Source organism: Macrobrachium nipponense, chromosome 8 (assembly GCF_015104395.2).
Source record: "Macrobrachium nipponense isolate FS-2020 chromosome 8, ASM1510439v2, whole genome shotgun sequence".
Taxonomy (NCBI): Eukaryota; Metazoa; Arthropoda; class Malacostraca; order Decapoda; family Palaemonidae; genus Macrobrachium; species Macrobrachium nipponense.
The window spans coordinates 68,848,969-68,863,968 of record NC_087203.1 but is presented as its reverse complement, the minus strand read 5'-3'; the positions used below and the strand labels follow the sequence as shown (position 1 = coordinate 68,863,968).

Below are 15,000 nucleotides of genomic sequence, written 5' to 3'. Positions count from 1 at the left end.
ATGTATATATATATATATATATATATATATATATATATATATATATCTATATATATATATATATATATATTATGAAAGCCCTTCAAAAGCAGGAATAGATAAAAGCATTCCAAGAATTCAATGCGAAGTATTTTTATCAATTATAAATTGCAATATTTTTTTCATCCAAGAGTCCAACCATAATAAAAATTATTTTTATTTTTATTATATTTTTTATTGTATGTTTTAGATAATTTCTCTGTTCATCTTTTTTTACCATGAAAAGCAAAAAAAAAAATATTTTTTATTGTATAGATAATTTCGTCTGTTCAATCTTTTTTTACCATGAAAAAAAAAAGCAAAAAAAAATATTGTATTTAAATTGATATAAAAATAAAATAGAAATACAATGAAAATAAAAATAAAAAACAATAGAATTTTTTTGGCTTAATGTAACGTGATACTATATACATACATACATACATACATATATATATTATATATATATATATATTCATATATATATATATATATACACATATATATATATATTATATATAATTAATATATATACATATATATATATATATATATATATATATAAATATATATAATATATAATTATACACACATATATATATATATATATTTATTTATTTATTTATTTATTTATTTATATATATAGGTAAACCATGATTCGGGTAGAGCTTTTTACTAGAGAAAGAAAGAGAATTCCAAGAGAAAAAGGAAGTAGCGCATCACCATGATTCGTATAATTATTCGCAACAATCTACAAATAGCAGTTGTAAAATTATCATAATAAAAAATAAAAATAAACATATACAGATTTTCAGAGAGTATTACCTAATGCTTAGGAAGGGGGAACTTCTAATGTCTGTTCAAAAGGTTGGAAAAACTCCCAAAAATTATTACAATTTTTTCGGTTTTTTATTTAAACAAACGATGAGAGATGCGCGCGCGCGAAAGAAATAAAAATAAAATTATCAAATAATAATAATAAAAATGAAAATAATAATAAATGATGAAGACTTCTAATAGAAGATCTCTGTCAAAGATATTTTGGGGAATGAAAGAACAAGTAAGCCTCAGTAGTTCTTATTTTATTTAAGGTTAAAGTTTGTGCGAAAACTCAAAAAAAAAATTTTTAAAGAATAAGAAAAATTGAGATAAAAATAATAAAATAAATATCGCCTATAGTGGGCCAAGTTAAATATATTTTCTGCAGAAAAGGAGTTTTTCCGAATTTCATGTAAGAAGTTTTAAAAAATATTTCAATTTTGTCATTTTGAATAATAATAATAATAATAATAATAATAATAATAATAAGAACGATAGATGGAAATAACATCTCTCCCATATGTAGGAAGTGCAATACGAAAAATGAAACCATAAACTCCGGCACTTGCACAGAACCAGTACAAAAAGAGGCATGATTCAGTAGCAAAAGCCCTCTGCTGGAGCCTGTGCAAGAAACACCAGCTACCTTGCAGTAATAAGTGGTACGAGCACCAACCTCAAGGAGTAACAGAAAACGATCAGGCAAAGATCCTCTGGGACTATGGTATCAGAACAGACAAGGTGATACGTGCAAATAGACTAGACGTGACATTGATTGACAAAATCAAGAAGAAAGTATCACTCATTGATGTCGCAATACCATGGGACACTAGAGTTGAAGAGAAAGAAAGGGAAAAAATGGATAAGTATCAAGACTGAAAATAGAAATAAGAAGGATATGGGATATGCCAGTGGAAATTGTACCCATAATCATAGGAACACTAGGCACGATCCCAAGAACCCTGAAAAGGAATCTAGAAAAACTTGAGGCTGAAGTAGCTCCAGGACTCATGCAGAATAGTGTGACCATAGAAACGGTGCACATAGTAAGAAAAGTGAGGGATTCCTAAGGAGGAAACCCGGAACCCCACACTATAAATAGCACCCAGTAGAATTGGAGGACCGTGATAGACCAAAAAAAAAAAAATATTTATTAAGCTTGTAAAAATGATAAAAATAAAAATAATAGAAATGTAAATAGAATAATAATAATAAAAATTCATTCCAAAAATCATTTAAAAACCACCTCAAAATTTAACAATGAAAGTAACATAGAAAATTGCTGTTTTTATTTTTATCAAATTTATCATTATTCTTTCACACAAAATACAATTCCATGTCCTCAGGAATAGAACTAACCACGCGCAAACCAGGCACAAGCTGTATACATATATACACATTTATAAGCCCTGAGCTCTAATGCCCCTCCCTCCCCCCCCACACCCAAAAAATGGTTATTCAATTAGCGCAGTCTAAATCCTAATTAAGTAACTTTTTTTTTTTTTTGCATTAGAGCTCAAGGCTTTGTAGTGACAAGCGTATCCCCCCAAAAAAATGTGCGCGCGCGCCCTGTTGTATATAATACTCAACAAGCTTTCCTTAACTTTATATATAGGTAATTTTTTAACGTAAGAACCAAGCATCCTCAAAAGAAATAACAATAGAAAAATCATTTTCTAAGTGCAAGCTCTCCGTCCCATACCTACTCGAATCGAATTCCGATATTACTATTCCAACACCAAGCAGAGTTTATGCAAATTCCTGGTGAGAATAAATGATTTACTGTAGCTGAAATTAGCTCTCGACCTAGTGACGTACTCACAGGTGTGTTGATAATGGCTGAATGAACGAATATTTCCGCTTGTGGGATCATGGTTGCTGGACATAGCTTACAAACCTCGATCAGTCTTGAATTGCAAGTTTATCGGTTTTATATAATCGTTTCCTTAACTTCTCTCTCTCTCTCTCTCTCTCTCTCTCTCTCTCTCTCTCTCTGCAGGCTGATTTTCCTTTGGAGCCCTCTTGGGTATAGTGATGACTGTCCATAAGTATTTTCAACTGAAGATTTAAAAGTTCAAACCTTCCATGTTTATACCTTTGAATATATCTTCTACCAGAAATATTTTAAATCTTACTTTGACCAACTAGCTGTGCCGTTTCTCTCCATATTTCACACATAAGCATTCACACCACCTAGGACTTCTACCCCTTCATGTCCTCAAAATCAAGCCAAACAGAGATGATATATGAAACCAAAAAACTTCCCGATCTATTTTCACGTCCATTTCTGGACTGAATTCATTTGCCGTCCACAGTTGTCTCTTAATCTCTTTGTAAATGTCTATTCTGTCCCTCTGACACAAGAAGAGATGCACGTGTGTGACATCTCCTCCCACACTGTTCAGAACGACTATTTGTACTACCCAGTATGTTTACCATACTTTTCCACGTGATTTTACTTAGTTTCTTAATTGCTTTCCCTCTCTGAGGATATCTATTGTCAAACGGTTCTTTTCTTTTTTACAACAGGCATTACCATATGACGTCAAAAACTTAATGCTTTATTTCTTCATAGTATTTTATTTCTATTTTGGGGGCTATAAGAGTGACATTGCATTTTTTTTCTGTGCTCCTTTGCATCCTGTGGAAGCAAAAGAACGTTTGTCACTGTCCTATTGGGAAGAAAGTCACTTGCTGTTCAGGGAGCCATCTTTCCACAAGGGGTTCTCCAATCCTCTTCTACAGACTCATTTGCCTTTTTACACAGGTCCTTAGAAATACAAGCCACACTTCAAGGGTAACAGCGTCCAGGTTGTACAGGTATTTTAGCGTCGTGATAGTCGTCGATCGTAGACTGGAATGATGTTTATGTCATCATCATGACAGAATGCCTATCTGTGAGAGAAGGAACTACGTAAAGTAATTTACCTGTCCACATTTGTCTGTTCATCTCTTTATAAATGAACACTCTGTCCCTCTGGCACAAGAAGAGATTCGCCTGCCCTGTGTGACCTCTCCCTTCCACATTGTTCAAAAGGACTGCTTGTTCTTCCCACTATGTTCACCCTACCTATCCACTTGATTTTACCGTCTTACAGTTCGCTCTCCTTATCTGTTATCATAAAATTCTTTTCTTCTGTACTACAGGCATTACCATTCAGAACCTTTTCTTGGAATACTTTATTTCTTCACTATTATTTTGCTTCAGTAGTGACATTTTGTTCATTTTTGTTTTTATTCCTTCTCATCCTGTAAAAGTGAAAGAATGTTTGCCCCTGTCCTATTGGGATGGAATTCATTTGCCGTTGAGGGGAGGAGTCTTTCACCAAGAGTTTTAGAACCCTCTGCCATAGTCGCCTGTGCCCTTGCACACAAGTCCCTAGAATTACAAGCACGTATCACTTCAAGGACAACATTGCCCGGGTAATACAATTATTAACACCGTAGACTGGACTGATGTTTATTTCATCATCACCTTAGATTGCTGCAAACGAAGAAAAGAACAGAGTCGAGAGGCTAAGGTTAAAAGTGGATATATTTAACTGACGATAAACAGTAAATGAAAAAGATAAGCAATTATGCACAAGAACAGCTACATAATCTTACTGATTAAAAAAAAAAAAAAAAAAAAAAAAAAAAAAGTGTCCCTCGAAGAAGATCTTTGTGAAGTGGCTATTTGGTGCCGAAGTCTACAACTAGTAGCAAATCTTCATTGGTTTAAGAAAGATTTAATTATTGGCGAATGTTGAACACCCCAGTTAATCCTAAATGTTAAATTTTAAGTTTTCTAAGGAAAATATTCGTGGATGCAGGTGTTGTGCTACCTGGAAGCAATCTCGTTTATGCGTCTTCCAAAGCTTAACAAGACATTATTTTAAAACGTTCGGTAGGAAGTTAGATCATCAAGTGTCTCCACGTCCATCTGGATCTTATTTGCTTTAAATTGGAATTAATTAATTATGAATTTTAGGCTTATTAAACCGAGCACAAGCGGTGGTCTTGGCACGAGGCGCTTTCAGCCGTTCAGCGCCAGCAGTGAAAAGGGAGTTGGAATGTTTGGACAGAAAGATAAATATATCCAGAAGATAATATATGATTAAGTATAAGAAACCAAGTAAACTGTTAAAAGTTAATTAACAATCTGTAACTGATACAAATTTTTTTCTATTTCAGGAATCTAAGTGTGACAAGGATGGAATAAAGAGGAGATTCAGAGAGCTTCGGAAATAGTATGTTCATTATACAAAGACAAGCTGCAGATATGCGTTTTATCGATCGACCTTGACAATCAAGCACATTTTGCAGAATTTTCCTAAAGTTGATTTTAATTTGCAAACATATCGACAAGTATAAAATGGGCAGGTGTCGCTCCAGGTATGTGGTCTTTGTAGCCGTTATTTTACTGAACTTGTTGCATCTAGGTAGCTCGCAGAGTATCAATGGCCCTAGACGCAGGTTTGAGAACGCGCCATCTGGCTTATCAGCCGATGCAGAAGAAGAACAGCAGAGAGCGTCAGAACGTCAGAAGGTTTCCGTCAGTGGCACAGCAACTTCCCTAATGGAGGCTGAGGGAAGGAAGAAGAGCAATAACACGGGATTTGAAGAAGTGGACATAGACCTCAGAGACTCTGATGATTCCCCCGGCCCGGCGTATGTTGAATCTGACGTAGACCTAGCAAAAATTGACAACGATCCCGATCCGCCGCATTTTGTGAATGGCCACACGGGTGGGTCAGTACACAACCAGGAAATACATTCTGCTGGAAACAGGAAGGTTATCCCGACAGATGCAAAAGCAGGCAAAAAGACACAGGTTAGTGACTGTTTCAGGTTGGTCCTATGCTTTTCAAATTGTGTTCATAAGCTACAAAATGTTTGTCTTATTAGCTGCTTGTCTACACGCACTGAAAGTATTTCATAAGGGAAACAAAATCAGGCCATAGACTTATTTGTTCTCTTTACAGTTTTGCCATAGGAATAATATGTGCTTCTGGATTTTCTGAAAGAGTTTTGTTCAAAAAACCAGGAAACGACGCGTAGTTTATTATTCAAGCTGTAGTTTATAGGGATTTATAAAGCTTATGAACGCAAATGTAATTATTTTATACTAACAAAAACATTATCTATGACCATTCAGTTGTTACCAATAATGGGTAATCAGCTGGATGAATGGTAATAACAGGCTATGTGCAAGGATGTCGTGTTTCATTTTAACGTTCTCTTCACTGTAGATTTCTTGATTTCGTTACAGTAAAAAAAACCGTCACTGTGTAACGTCTATGCGTGCCCTCGTGTTTTCATACCCCTGCTCTGAAATACTGCAAGATAAATGCGAATAGTAAAAGTAATTCAATCATTAAAATTGTACTAGAAAAAAAACACATACACACAAACAGATGGCTTCCCGTGTAGCTATGGTTCAGGTGTGAACGACCCTAGGTTGTATTAGTATTCATGATAATGGACACGTACAATAACTCCGATGATATGTGGCCTATGTGTATTTACACGTATGCGTTATGTCATATGAGCTACGGAATGTTGTACTGAGAAAGGCTCATGAAGTTTACAAGTCTCGGATACACATATCCTTTGTTTCACAACAGGGCATTCAATTATCGTTAGACAACTTGGCATAAATGGATTCTGTGATGTAGCAGATCAGAATTTTGGTATTCTGTGGGCTAACAACAGTTTAAAGTGTGGTTGCAGAATGAGTTTTCTGTACAGATATAAAAACCAGACCCCCAAAGATATATGTGATGAACACTGCACCCCTAGAAAATTCCTTGTGCACTGCTTCATACTGTTTATTTCCATTTGTGTGCTATTAATTTGCTATATTAGTCTAAATTTATCTTGATACATCCCATGGCCATTCAGTTCTATTTATATATTTGCATAGACTGTACAAACAGTCTACATGACTAGCTACCCATTGTGAATCTTCTATAATAAAAGCAATTGACTTTTTCAGCTAAGAAAGGGCCTCCACATCTACACGACAGACTGGTCACGTGACTCCTCTCAATGGAGCTTCAAAGGCGGAGAGTGGTCTCTGGTCACTTTGCCCGATGCAGAGAACCACCCGGGGTTGCCAGCTCCCCCGGTCCCCGGTCCTGCTCTCGTTGTGGTAACAGAGAATTCTCTCAGCAAGGTGGGTTGCGTTGTTGTAACAGTACCTGTCAGAAAGCTACTGATACACTAGCTGATACAAGGATCAGTTATGTATATATAGCACACACACACACACACACACACACACATATATATATATATATATATATATATATATATATATATATATATATATATATATATATATATATATATATATATATATATATATATATACTATATATATATATATATATATATATATATATATATATATATATATATATATATATATATATAATATATATATATATATATATATATATATGTGTGTGTGTGTGTGTGTGTGTGTGTATAGATGATACAAGGATCGTTAGTAGTATATATAGACACATACATACATATATATTCTATATATAAATATTATATATATATATATATATATATATATATATATATATATATATATATATATGTATGTGTGTATGTGGATCAGTTACTTTATTACCCTACAAACCTGACCGTCGATGTATACATATACTGCATATCTATAGAACTTTAAGTTAACTGTTCACTTGTGGTTGATATTTATATGGATGGGTTATATTTGCAACATGACATTTATAGCAAAGAAATTATAAATGAAAATCATAATCGAGTAGAAGTACTACAAGTTATTAAGTATTTGTTAAAGCATTTATCGAACCTAGTCAAAACTGTTGTACGAATTATTAAGTATTTGTTAAAACATTTATCAAACCTAGATAAAACTGTTGTACACGTTATTAAGTATAATGTTCAAACATTCATCGAACCTAGTCAAAACAGTTGTACAGATTATTAAGTATTTGTTCAAACATTTATCGAACCTAGTCAAAACTGTTGTACAGATTATTAAGTATTTGTTCAAACATTTATCAAAGCTAGTCAAAACTGCTGCACAAGTTATCAAGTATTTGTTCAAACATTTATTGAACCTAGTCAAAATTTGTTCCCATCGGGTCTGATTCTCACAGCAGCTATCTTCCAGGTGTATGCTTCACGCGATTTGGAGCAGTTAGAGAACGTTACCCTCCACTACAGTTACTACCTGTCTGAGGGAGAACCTCCGCACGGCGTTCCTGAACTCGACGTAAGAAGAAGCTCCCTTTTCATCTTTGTCTTCTTCCAATTTTTAGCCTTTTACTTAACCCCCATTCCCACTGCCTTTCTTCAGTCTTGCTGTCTGCCTTCTCTAACTGTCACTATTTTTTGTGAAACTGGTGTTTTTCTCCCAGTTCTCCCTTCAGGTCTTTATATTTTATTTCATCTCATTTATTTTCATTGTTTAAGCTCTGGATGGCCGAAAGTGCCCCACTGCTTGGTTCGACAGCCTAAATATCGTAAAATCAGTTCATAATTTAACTATTTTTTTGATAAACAAAATACACATCCTCATACCGAATTTGCTACTTTGCTGGAGAATAGAATGAGTTCTTGTAGTTTCATAATTTATATGAGTTTGCTTATACAGCATCTCTATGTTCTGTTTGCTTCGGTCAGAGTGACTGATTTCTCCCGAGTGGAGAGTATGATCATTATCTAGAGACTTTCAAAGTCACTCATGTGAACTTGATAAAATGCAGAGCCTTCTTAGATTTTATGACTCCTGTTATCTCAGTTGCTGGGAATAATAGTATTAGATCGCGAGACGGAGGTAAAGTGCCACCATGTTCATAATGCAATAAAAAATAAAAAAACACATTGCTCTGAAAGAATAAGTGTTTAAGATACTGACGCGAACATACATATTAAATGATAAAAAGTAACGGAAGTTAATATATATTATGGAGGAGCATGATCATCACAAAACATAGAAATGTGTAATAAATTTTTAAACAACAAAAAGTATGACAATATCCCGATTCTGTGTTCTTTACCAAGAAAACATTTGAGACTCCTGTGTAATGAACGTAGTCGAAACCCGTGGGTTCATCGCTATCTTTCATATCAATGTGTAATCCAATAATCTGAGTAGCAGATGACACCAGTCTATTTCCGGATTACGGAAAAGCGTCTCTGATTGTTTTCAGGTACTGTAATCATTAACATTGAATTGAAGTTAACGATGTCAGCAACTTACATCAAAATCTGCCAGAATTTTAACTTGAATTACACTTCATCAAATATTGTTTTTTCGTACACGCACTTCTTCTCAAATAAAGCTTCATACTGATCTTCACTTTTGATTACAGGTATATCAAGTCAAGGATGACCAAACCCGTCTAGTGAGTTCAGAAAGCACTCATGGTGACTGGTCTGAGAGCACAATTTCACTTCCTTTCTCAGGCTCTTCCAAGGTACAGTGACTCAACTGGAGTTGTGTTTAGACTTTCTGCATTAGGCTGAATATTTTTTAATGGGTGGATAACATGAGTATAAATTAAGCATTATGAAATTGTCCCTTTTACTATATAGTCGCGGTTTGATCTACGTTAGTTATGAAAATGTTTGTGCAGTCAAATCAAGCCTATATTTCACGGCATCCAATGCTGAGTAAGAACCTCCTCCTCGGAGATTTGAGCACCGATTATAAAGTGTGCCTGATGGCAAAACATGTTTATTTTCCACGTGTAATGTAGCTGTGGCGTCATATTTTGCAAAGAACTGCAAAGCAACATTGCAGTTCCCCTTTTACTTTACCGAATTGTTAGCCTGGGTCATTTAGAACAAAAGAGTTGAAGTCACGAGATTAAAGACAGGTAAACGTTTATGGGACGAAAGACTTTCTTGAACAAAACAGTGTCATTCCTCCTATGGAGCAATCATACTCGCTGAGTGCATGACTTTGGAAGTAGCTCAAGCAAAAATAACGAATTAATTAAGAAGTACTTAATACACGTAAAACACAATGATACATATGTCTATATCAAGTAGGATGTGACGTGGCACGTGTCAGAGGATGAAATATTTATCTTAGGTTAGGTTAGATCAGCGTAGATCAGGATAAATAGCAACAATGCTCAGTTATGTTAAATAATGAGAACCCTGGAGATATAGGTAAGTACTGCAGTGACCGATAAATTCTATTTGAGATTTTATCAGCACTAGTTGCATTAAAGTGCGTTATATATCGACGCACAAGTCGGAGATCTTAATGATTACCTTTCGGAGACAAAACCTGAGGCAATAAGATCATCTGTTGCCAGGAATTTTCAGAAAATATGGTTGAAGAAACTCTTAAAATTAAGAGTGTGAGGGAAGTAAACATGAATTAGATGACAACTTGATGATATGAATGCAAACGTAAATTTATTTGTTCTAATGTGCAGTATGATAGGAAAAAGGGTTATAATTCATATGACTTTACTTCAGAATCTCACACTGGGGGATTTTGCGGAGGAAAAAGACTGTCACTAAGATTTTTTTCTCTCTTTTATTTAAAAAATCATTTTAAAGTTCATTTTACAACTCAATACATATAAAATATTTGTAATATATATACCAAATCAACAAATTTATAGCCATAATATTTTATATACATCAGTATACTTCAATTTAGTATGTACATACATACATACACACAAACCCATACACTATATTCAAGATCTCTAGTCTTTCTGATCAAAACAAAAACATAACAAAACAAGTAAAAGATGCGCCGAAGAGTTTTCTGTTCAGCATATAATGCTGTATGAAACTCAGCCGCAGCCCAATGAAACTTTCAGCCACGGCCCGGTGGTGGCCATTGCTGCTGGTACCGATAGCAGTGCCAGAAGCACGATCATATTTAAAAGCCCCGACTCAAATTTAAAAATTATAGTCAGCACAATCTCTTGACTGGTCTCTAAGTTCTAGGACAATTGGAAATATATAAAATGACCTCGGCTGCTTTCTTAGGACAATTGGAAAAGAAAAAAAAAACTAAGCTTGAAGTGATATTGGTCAAACATACTTATAGGACTAATTCTTCCAACAAAATCGTATGGGTGGAATACATGTAAAGGGCGGGGAGGGAATTTTCATTATTAGAAACTGTCTTCTCAACCTAACCTTCTTCGGCCATCGAGGAGAATGTGCCTAAAATCATTTAGGCATATGTGAGCTTAGATGACAAGTTCAAAACAACTTTGGAGGGAATTGGAAGGATGGTAACGGGCCTGGAACTTGTAATTTGTACTTACACTTCAATTACTGAGGAGATGCAGTTGCCTAAACTTTATTTCAGACATGGCTACAGGATTGAATGTAAGTAATATGGTTGAGGATTGTTTATTTGAAATCAAAGGATTCTGCCGTAGTTTATGGATGCACAGACTAATTCCTTTTATTTACATTTACTTTCAGATTGTTTTTGTTGGTCGGCTGAATAAAAAGGGCAATGAAATTGCTATAGATGACATAACTATCAGAGGATACAGTGGCACCAGCAGTGAGGCAGCAATCAAAGAGAAAAAAATCGAAAATGACACAAGTAAAAATAGCGAAGAAGAAAACCCGTCCATGACAAGGAAGGCAAATACTTCATCTGATACAGATGGAGAAACTAAACTTGATGAAAGTGACCCAAGCATCACTGATATTCAAAATACACCAAGAAATAGTGTAACCGAAGGAGAAACCCCTCAAGAATCAAGTTTTGCATCTGAGAAGGAAGAAGAAGCAGCTGGAAAATCAACTATGTCGGAGAAATCAGACAAGAGTGAGCAAGGTACAACTAAGTCAATGATCCCTGATTTGTCAACAAGTTCCAGTAATTTAGCACAAGGTAACGATACTTATACACTGTCAGGCAATAATACTGGGATTGGTGATGGATCTAACAGTAATAATTCTTTAAGCAGCGCTGATAAAGTACAGCGTCTTAACGAGACATTTCTCCCAGTGACGACGGATAGTGCCATCGAAACTGATAAAACTTTGAATGAAGCTGATGAGCTCATTCATGATTATGAATCAAATTCTGGTAACGAAACAAATGAGAATTTGGAAGAAGTTCCAGAGACCAACAGTAGCTCTACTGATTCAACAGAAGTGCCCCAAACCAATCTGACAAACTTGAGTTATTTTACGACAGATGATGTGAAAGTCGCTGGAGAAGAGAATGACACTGATGTATCAGAAGTTACTAACTTTAATTCCTTAGTTACAGACAGTGTTTCTAATGATAATGATGATGATACTGACACCAATAACTATTCTCCAAATGCCACGCTAACCTCTGAGACTTTAGATAAAGAGACATCTGCTCCATCTAATGAGACAGGCCCTGAAGTAACAACTAACCCTTCTAATCTAACAGGATATATACTAGGTAATAACTCTACTGGTGAAGTTAATGTCACAGTCAGTAGTAGTGTAACAGCCATTTTAGCCACAGTTGGCCCTCATAATGCTTCTTCAGCAACAACTCAATCTAATAAGACAGACTCTGAAGTAACAACTAACCCTTCTAATATAACAGGATATATACTAGGTAATAATTCTACTGGTGAAGTTAATGTCACAGTCAGTAGCAATGTAACAGCCATTTTAGCCACAGTTGGCCCTCATAATTCTTCTTCAGCAACAACTCAACCTAATAAGACAGTCTCTGAAGTAACAACTAATTCTTCTAATATAACAGGATATGTAGGTAATAACTCTACTGGTGGCTTTCCCATTGCATCTTCAACAACTGCTCCATTTAATGAGACTGGACCTGAAGTAACAACTAATTCTTCTAATCTAACAGGATATATAGGTAATAACTCCACTGGTGAAGTTAATATCACAGTCAACAGTAATCTAACTGCCATCTTAGTCACAGATGGCCCTACTAACGCTTCTTCAACAAGTTTGCCAGATCAGGGAAATAGCAGTGAAAGTGCCATTACAACCCCTCTAATAATGACTTCTTCCGAATTCCCCTCAGGCAGTATCAATGCATCATCAGGAGTAACGACAAACAAAGAAAATGTAACTATCGCTACGGCTGGAGGTGCAGAGGGAAGTAGCAGTAGTTCGTGGAGTGTCTTCAAGATTTTCTTGATCATCGGCCTTTTAGGTGTGACAGTCATGGGATTCCTCTACTGGCGCCGTCAACGGCGCCGCGATGACGAGGTCCCGGTATTCTCGAGGACGTCACAAGCAGACTACCTGAACCCCAGCTTCTCTGATGATGACTCCAATTTTGCATCCAGAGGAACAAGCCACAACTACAAGTCTTTTAATTAGCCATCGTTCGTTTGACCTTAAATGAAACTATCCGATGACTGGATGGTTTTAACAATAATTAGTTTGTACAGATATATATTTTTTTTTCATCCCCAGTGACCCAATCCTCCTTCCTTTCTTCAGTCTTATTCTCCAACACCTCTCTAGTGCAACCACGAGGCTTTTTCCTAGTTCCACCTTTAGATCCTTGTACTTCCTCTCCTTAATTTTCTGTCCAACCATTCCGACTCCCTCTTCTCACTGTCTTAGGGCTCTATGATCGAACATGACCCAGTTCTTGGCTTGACAGCCTAAATTTCATGAATCAGTCTTTCCCAATGACATATGATAAATGACAAAATGCCATACATTGTAGTGATATATTTATCATGTATAGTCTAGTTTAAGCTTCATATATCATTATTGCTGAAACAGACAATTTTGCCTGGAGTGAGTTAAAAGGATAATCATTATAAAGACCTATTTGCAAATTACTGAGCTTATTGATTGTGGCAGTTCCTCGAAGTGCAGAAGTGTAGCAGCATTCAGCTGTGAAAAGATAGAACTTCGAGGCAGCGAGTTCGTTGAGGCCCTGTCCTTAAATATATTAATCACGTTTGTTTTTATTCCTTTCTTTCATTTCCCTGTGACCGTAAAAAAAAATAATCTAGTATTCAGCTTAATTATAGTAAAATGAAATATGTTTCTGTTATTGTGACACTTATTTTGCATATTGTGTTCTGTATGTATTTTAGAGTAGTACTGGAATTGCACGAGGCATTTGTTTTCTATGGAGAGGTAGAAGACATCTAGCGGCCACTTTGGAACCCTTGCTCAGTATGTTATTTAGTTTATCTTGGCATCGAAGCTAGATCTTGGGTCTGTCACAGCGGGAGCTAATCGAAAATCATCTTGGTATATACTGAAACGAAGCGTAACTGTATTCACTAAGCGCAGGAAAATAGGAGTAGGTAATGTAAATATGTTCCACTTGACACCACTATAATTATAGCTCCCAGCCCGGGTACTACACCTAAGGTGTCCATGACATGTTACTTCTCACAAAGACTCACAAAGAGGCTGTGTTTATATGGATCCGTTTATTTGTCGGTATGATTATGAAAAACGGTATGTCTTTTTCTGAATAATTCCAAATGGTAGGCCTTGTGGCTGGTAGCAAGTGATTATGAGTTAAAGGACTTGGAAATCGATGGTAAACTGTTCCGATATCTGAACGTTCTTAGAGTTTGGAGTATGCAGTGTTTATTAAATTCAAACATGGGCATTATGTTTACATAAAATTTACAATTTTCATAGCTTAGTTCCGTGGTTCTCAATCTTATATGGTCCACGCACCCTTCATCCAGATAATATGCATATAATACCAAAAATCCTTGGTAACAATTCCCCCCACACCTCTTCCCCCACTGAAACTGAAATTCTCTCCAGTGGGAATTCCCCCCGTTTGAGAACCACTGGCTTAGATGTTTCTACTGAAACGCTGAAAGAATTCGTAAAGGGGTGCTCATCGTGAGCAGCATTACTCGGCGCATCTGTACTAGAAATAATAAAGTACTTCTCCTCTCGTACGTGTAAAATTTTTGTATGAAAATAACCATTTTCTATATAGGCCGTTTTGTTTGTTTCTAATATTGTAACGCGAGGAGATGACCCAATTAAGATTCTCAGCCATACGAGAAAGCTTCAAATACGGATCTAAGTGGTTGCATGGAATAAAATTACTTTTCAAAACCCAGAGACATCGTGTTCAATTGCTAAGGAAGGAGAACAAACAAACGAAAATAAAGTGAGGAAAAGAATTCGTGGAAATTAAATCTCGCATAATTTCTCCGCTGCTCTCATCAAAGCTGC

At 35.6% G+C, this 15,000-nt stretch overlaps 1 protein-coding gene across 4 annotated transcripts in view; it reads left to right on the top strand.

Annotated features, from left to right (window-relative positions):
- The window catches only part of LOC135222822 (dentin sialophosphoprotein-like), a 29,075-nt gene extending 15,321 nt beyond the window's left edge, over nucleotides 1–13,754 (top strand). For 2 of the 4 annotated variants that reach the window (XM_064261130.1, XM_064261131.1), the window contains exons 2-6: nucleotides 5,011–5,650; nucleotides 6,815–6,994; nucleotides 7,985–8,086; nucleotides 9,189–9,293; nucleotides 11,281–13,754. In XM_064261130.1, the coding sequence (XP_064117200.1) occupies nucleotides 5,192–5,650; nucleotides 6,815–6,994; nucleotides 7,985–8,086; nucleotides 9,189–9,293; nucleotides 11,281–13,149 (2,715 nt within the window). In that variant the 5' untranslated portion in view covers nucleotides 5,011–5,191 and the 3' untranslated portion in view covers nucleotides 13,150–13,754. The remainder of the gene's footprint in view (nucleotides 1–5,010; nucleotides 5,651–6,814; nucleotides 6,995–7,984; nucleotides 8,087–9,188; nucleotides 9,294–11,280) is intronic. The other 2 variants (XM_064261132.1, XM_064261133.1) reach the window with 2 other exon arrangements.
- The last annotated feature ends 1,246 nt before the right edge of the window (nucleotides 13,755–15,000 follow it).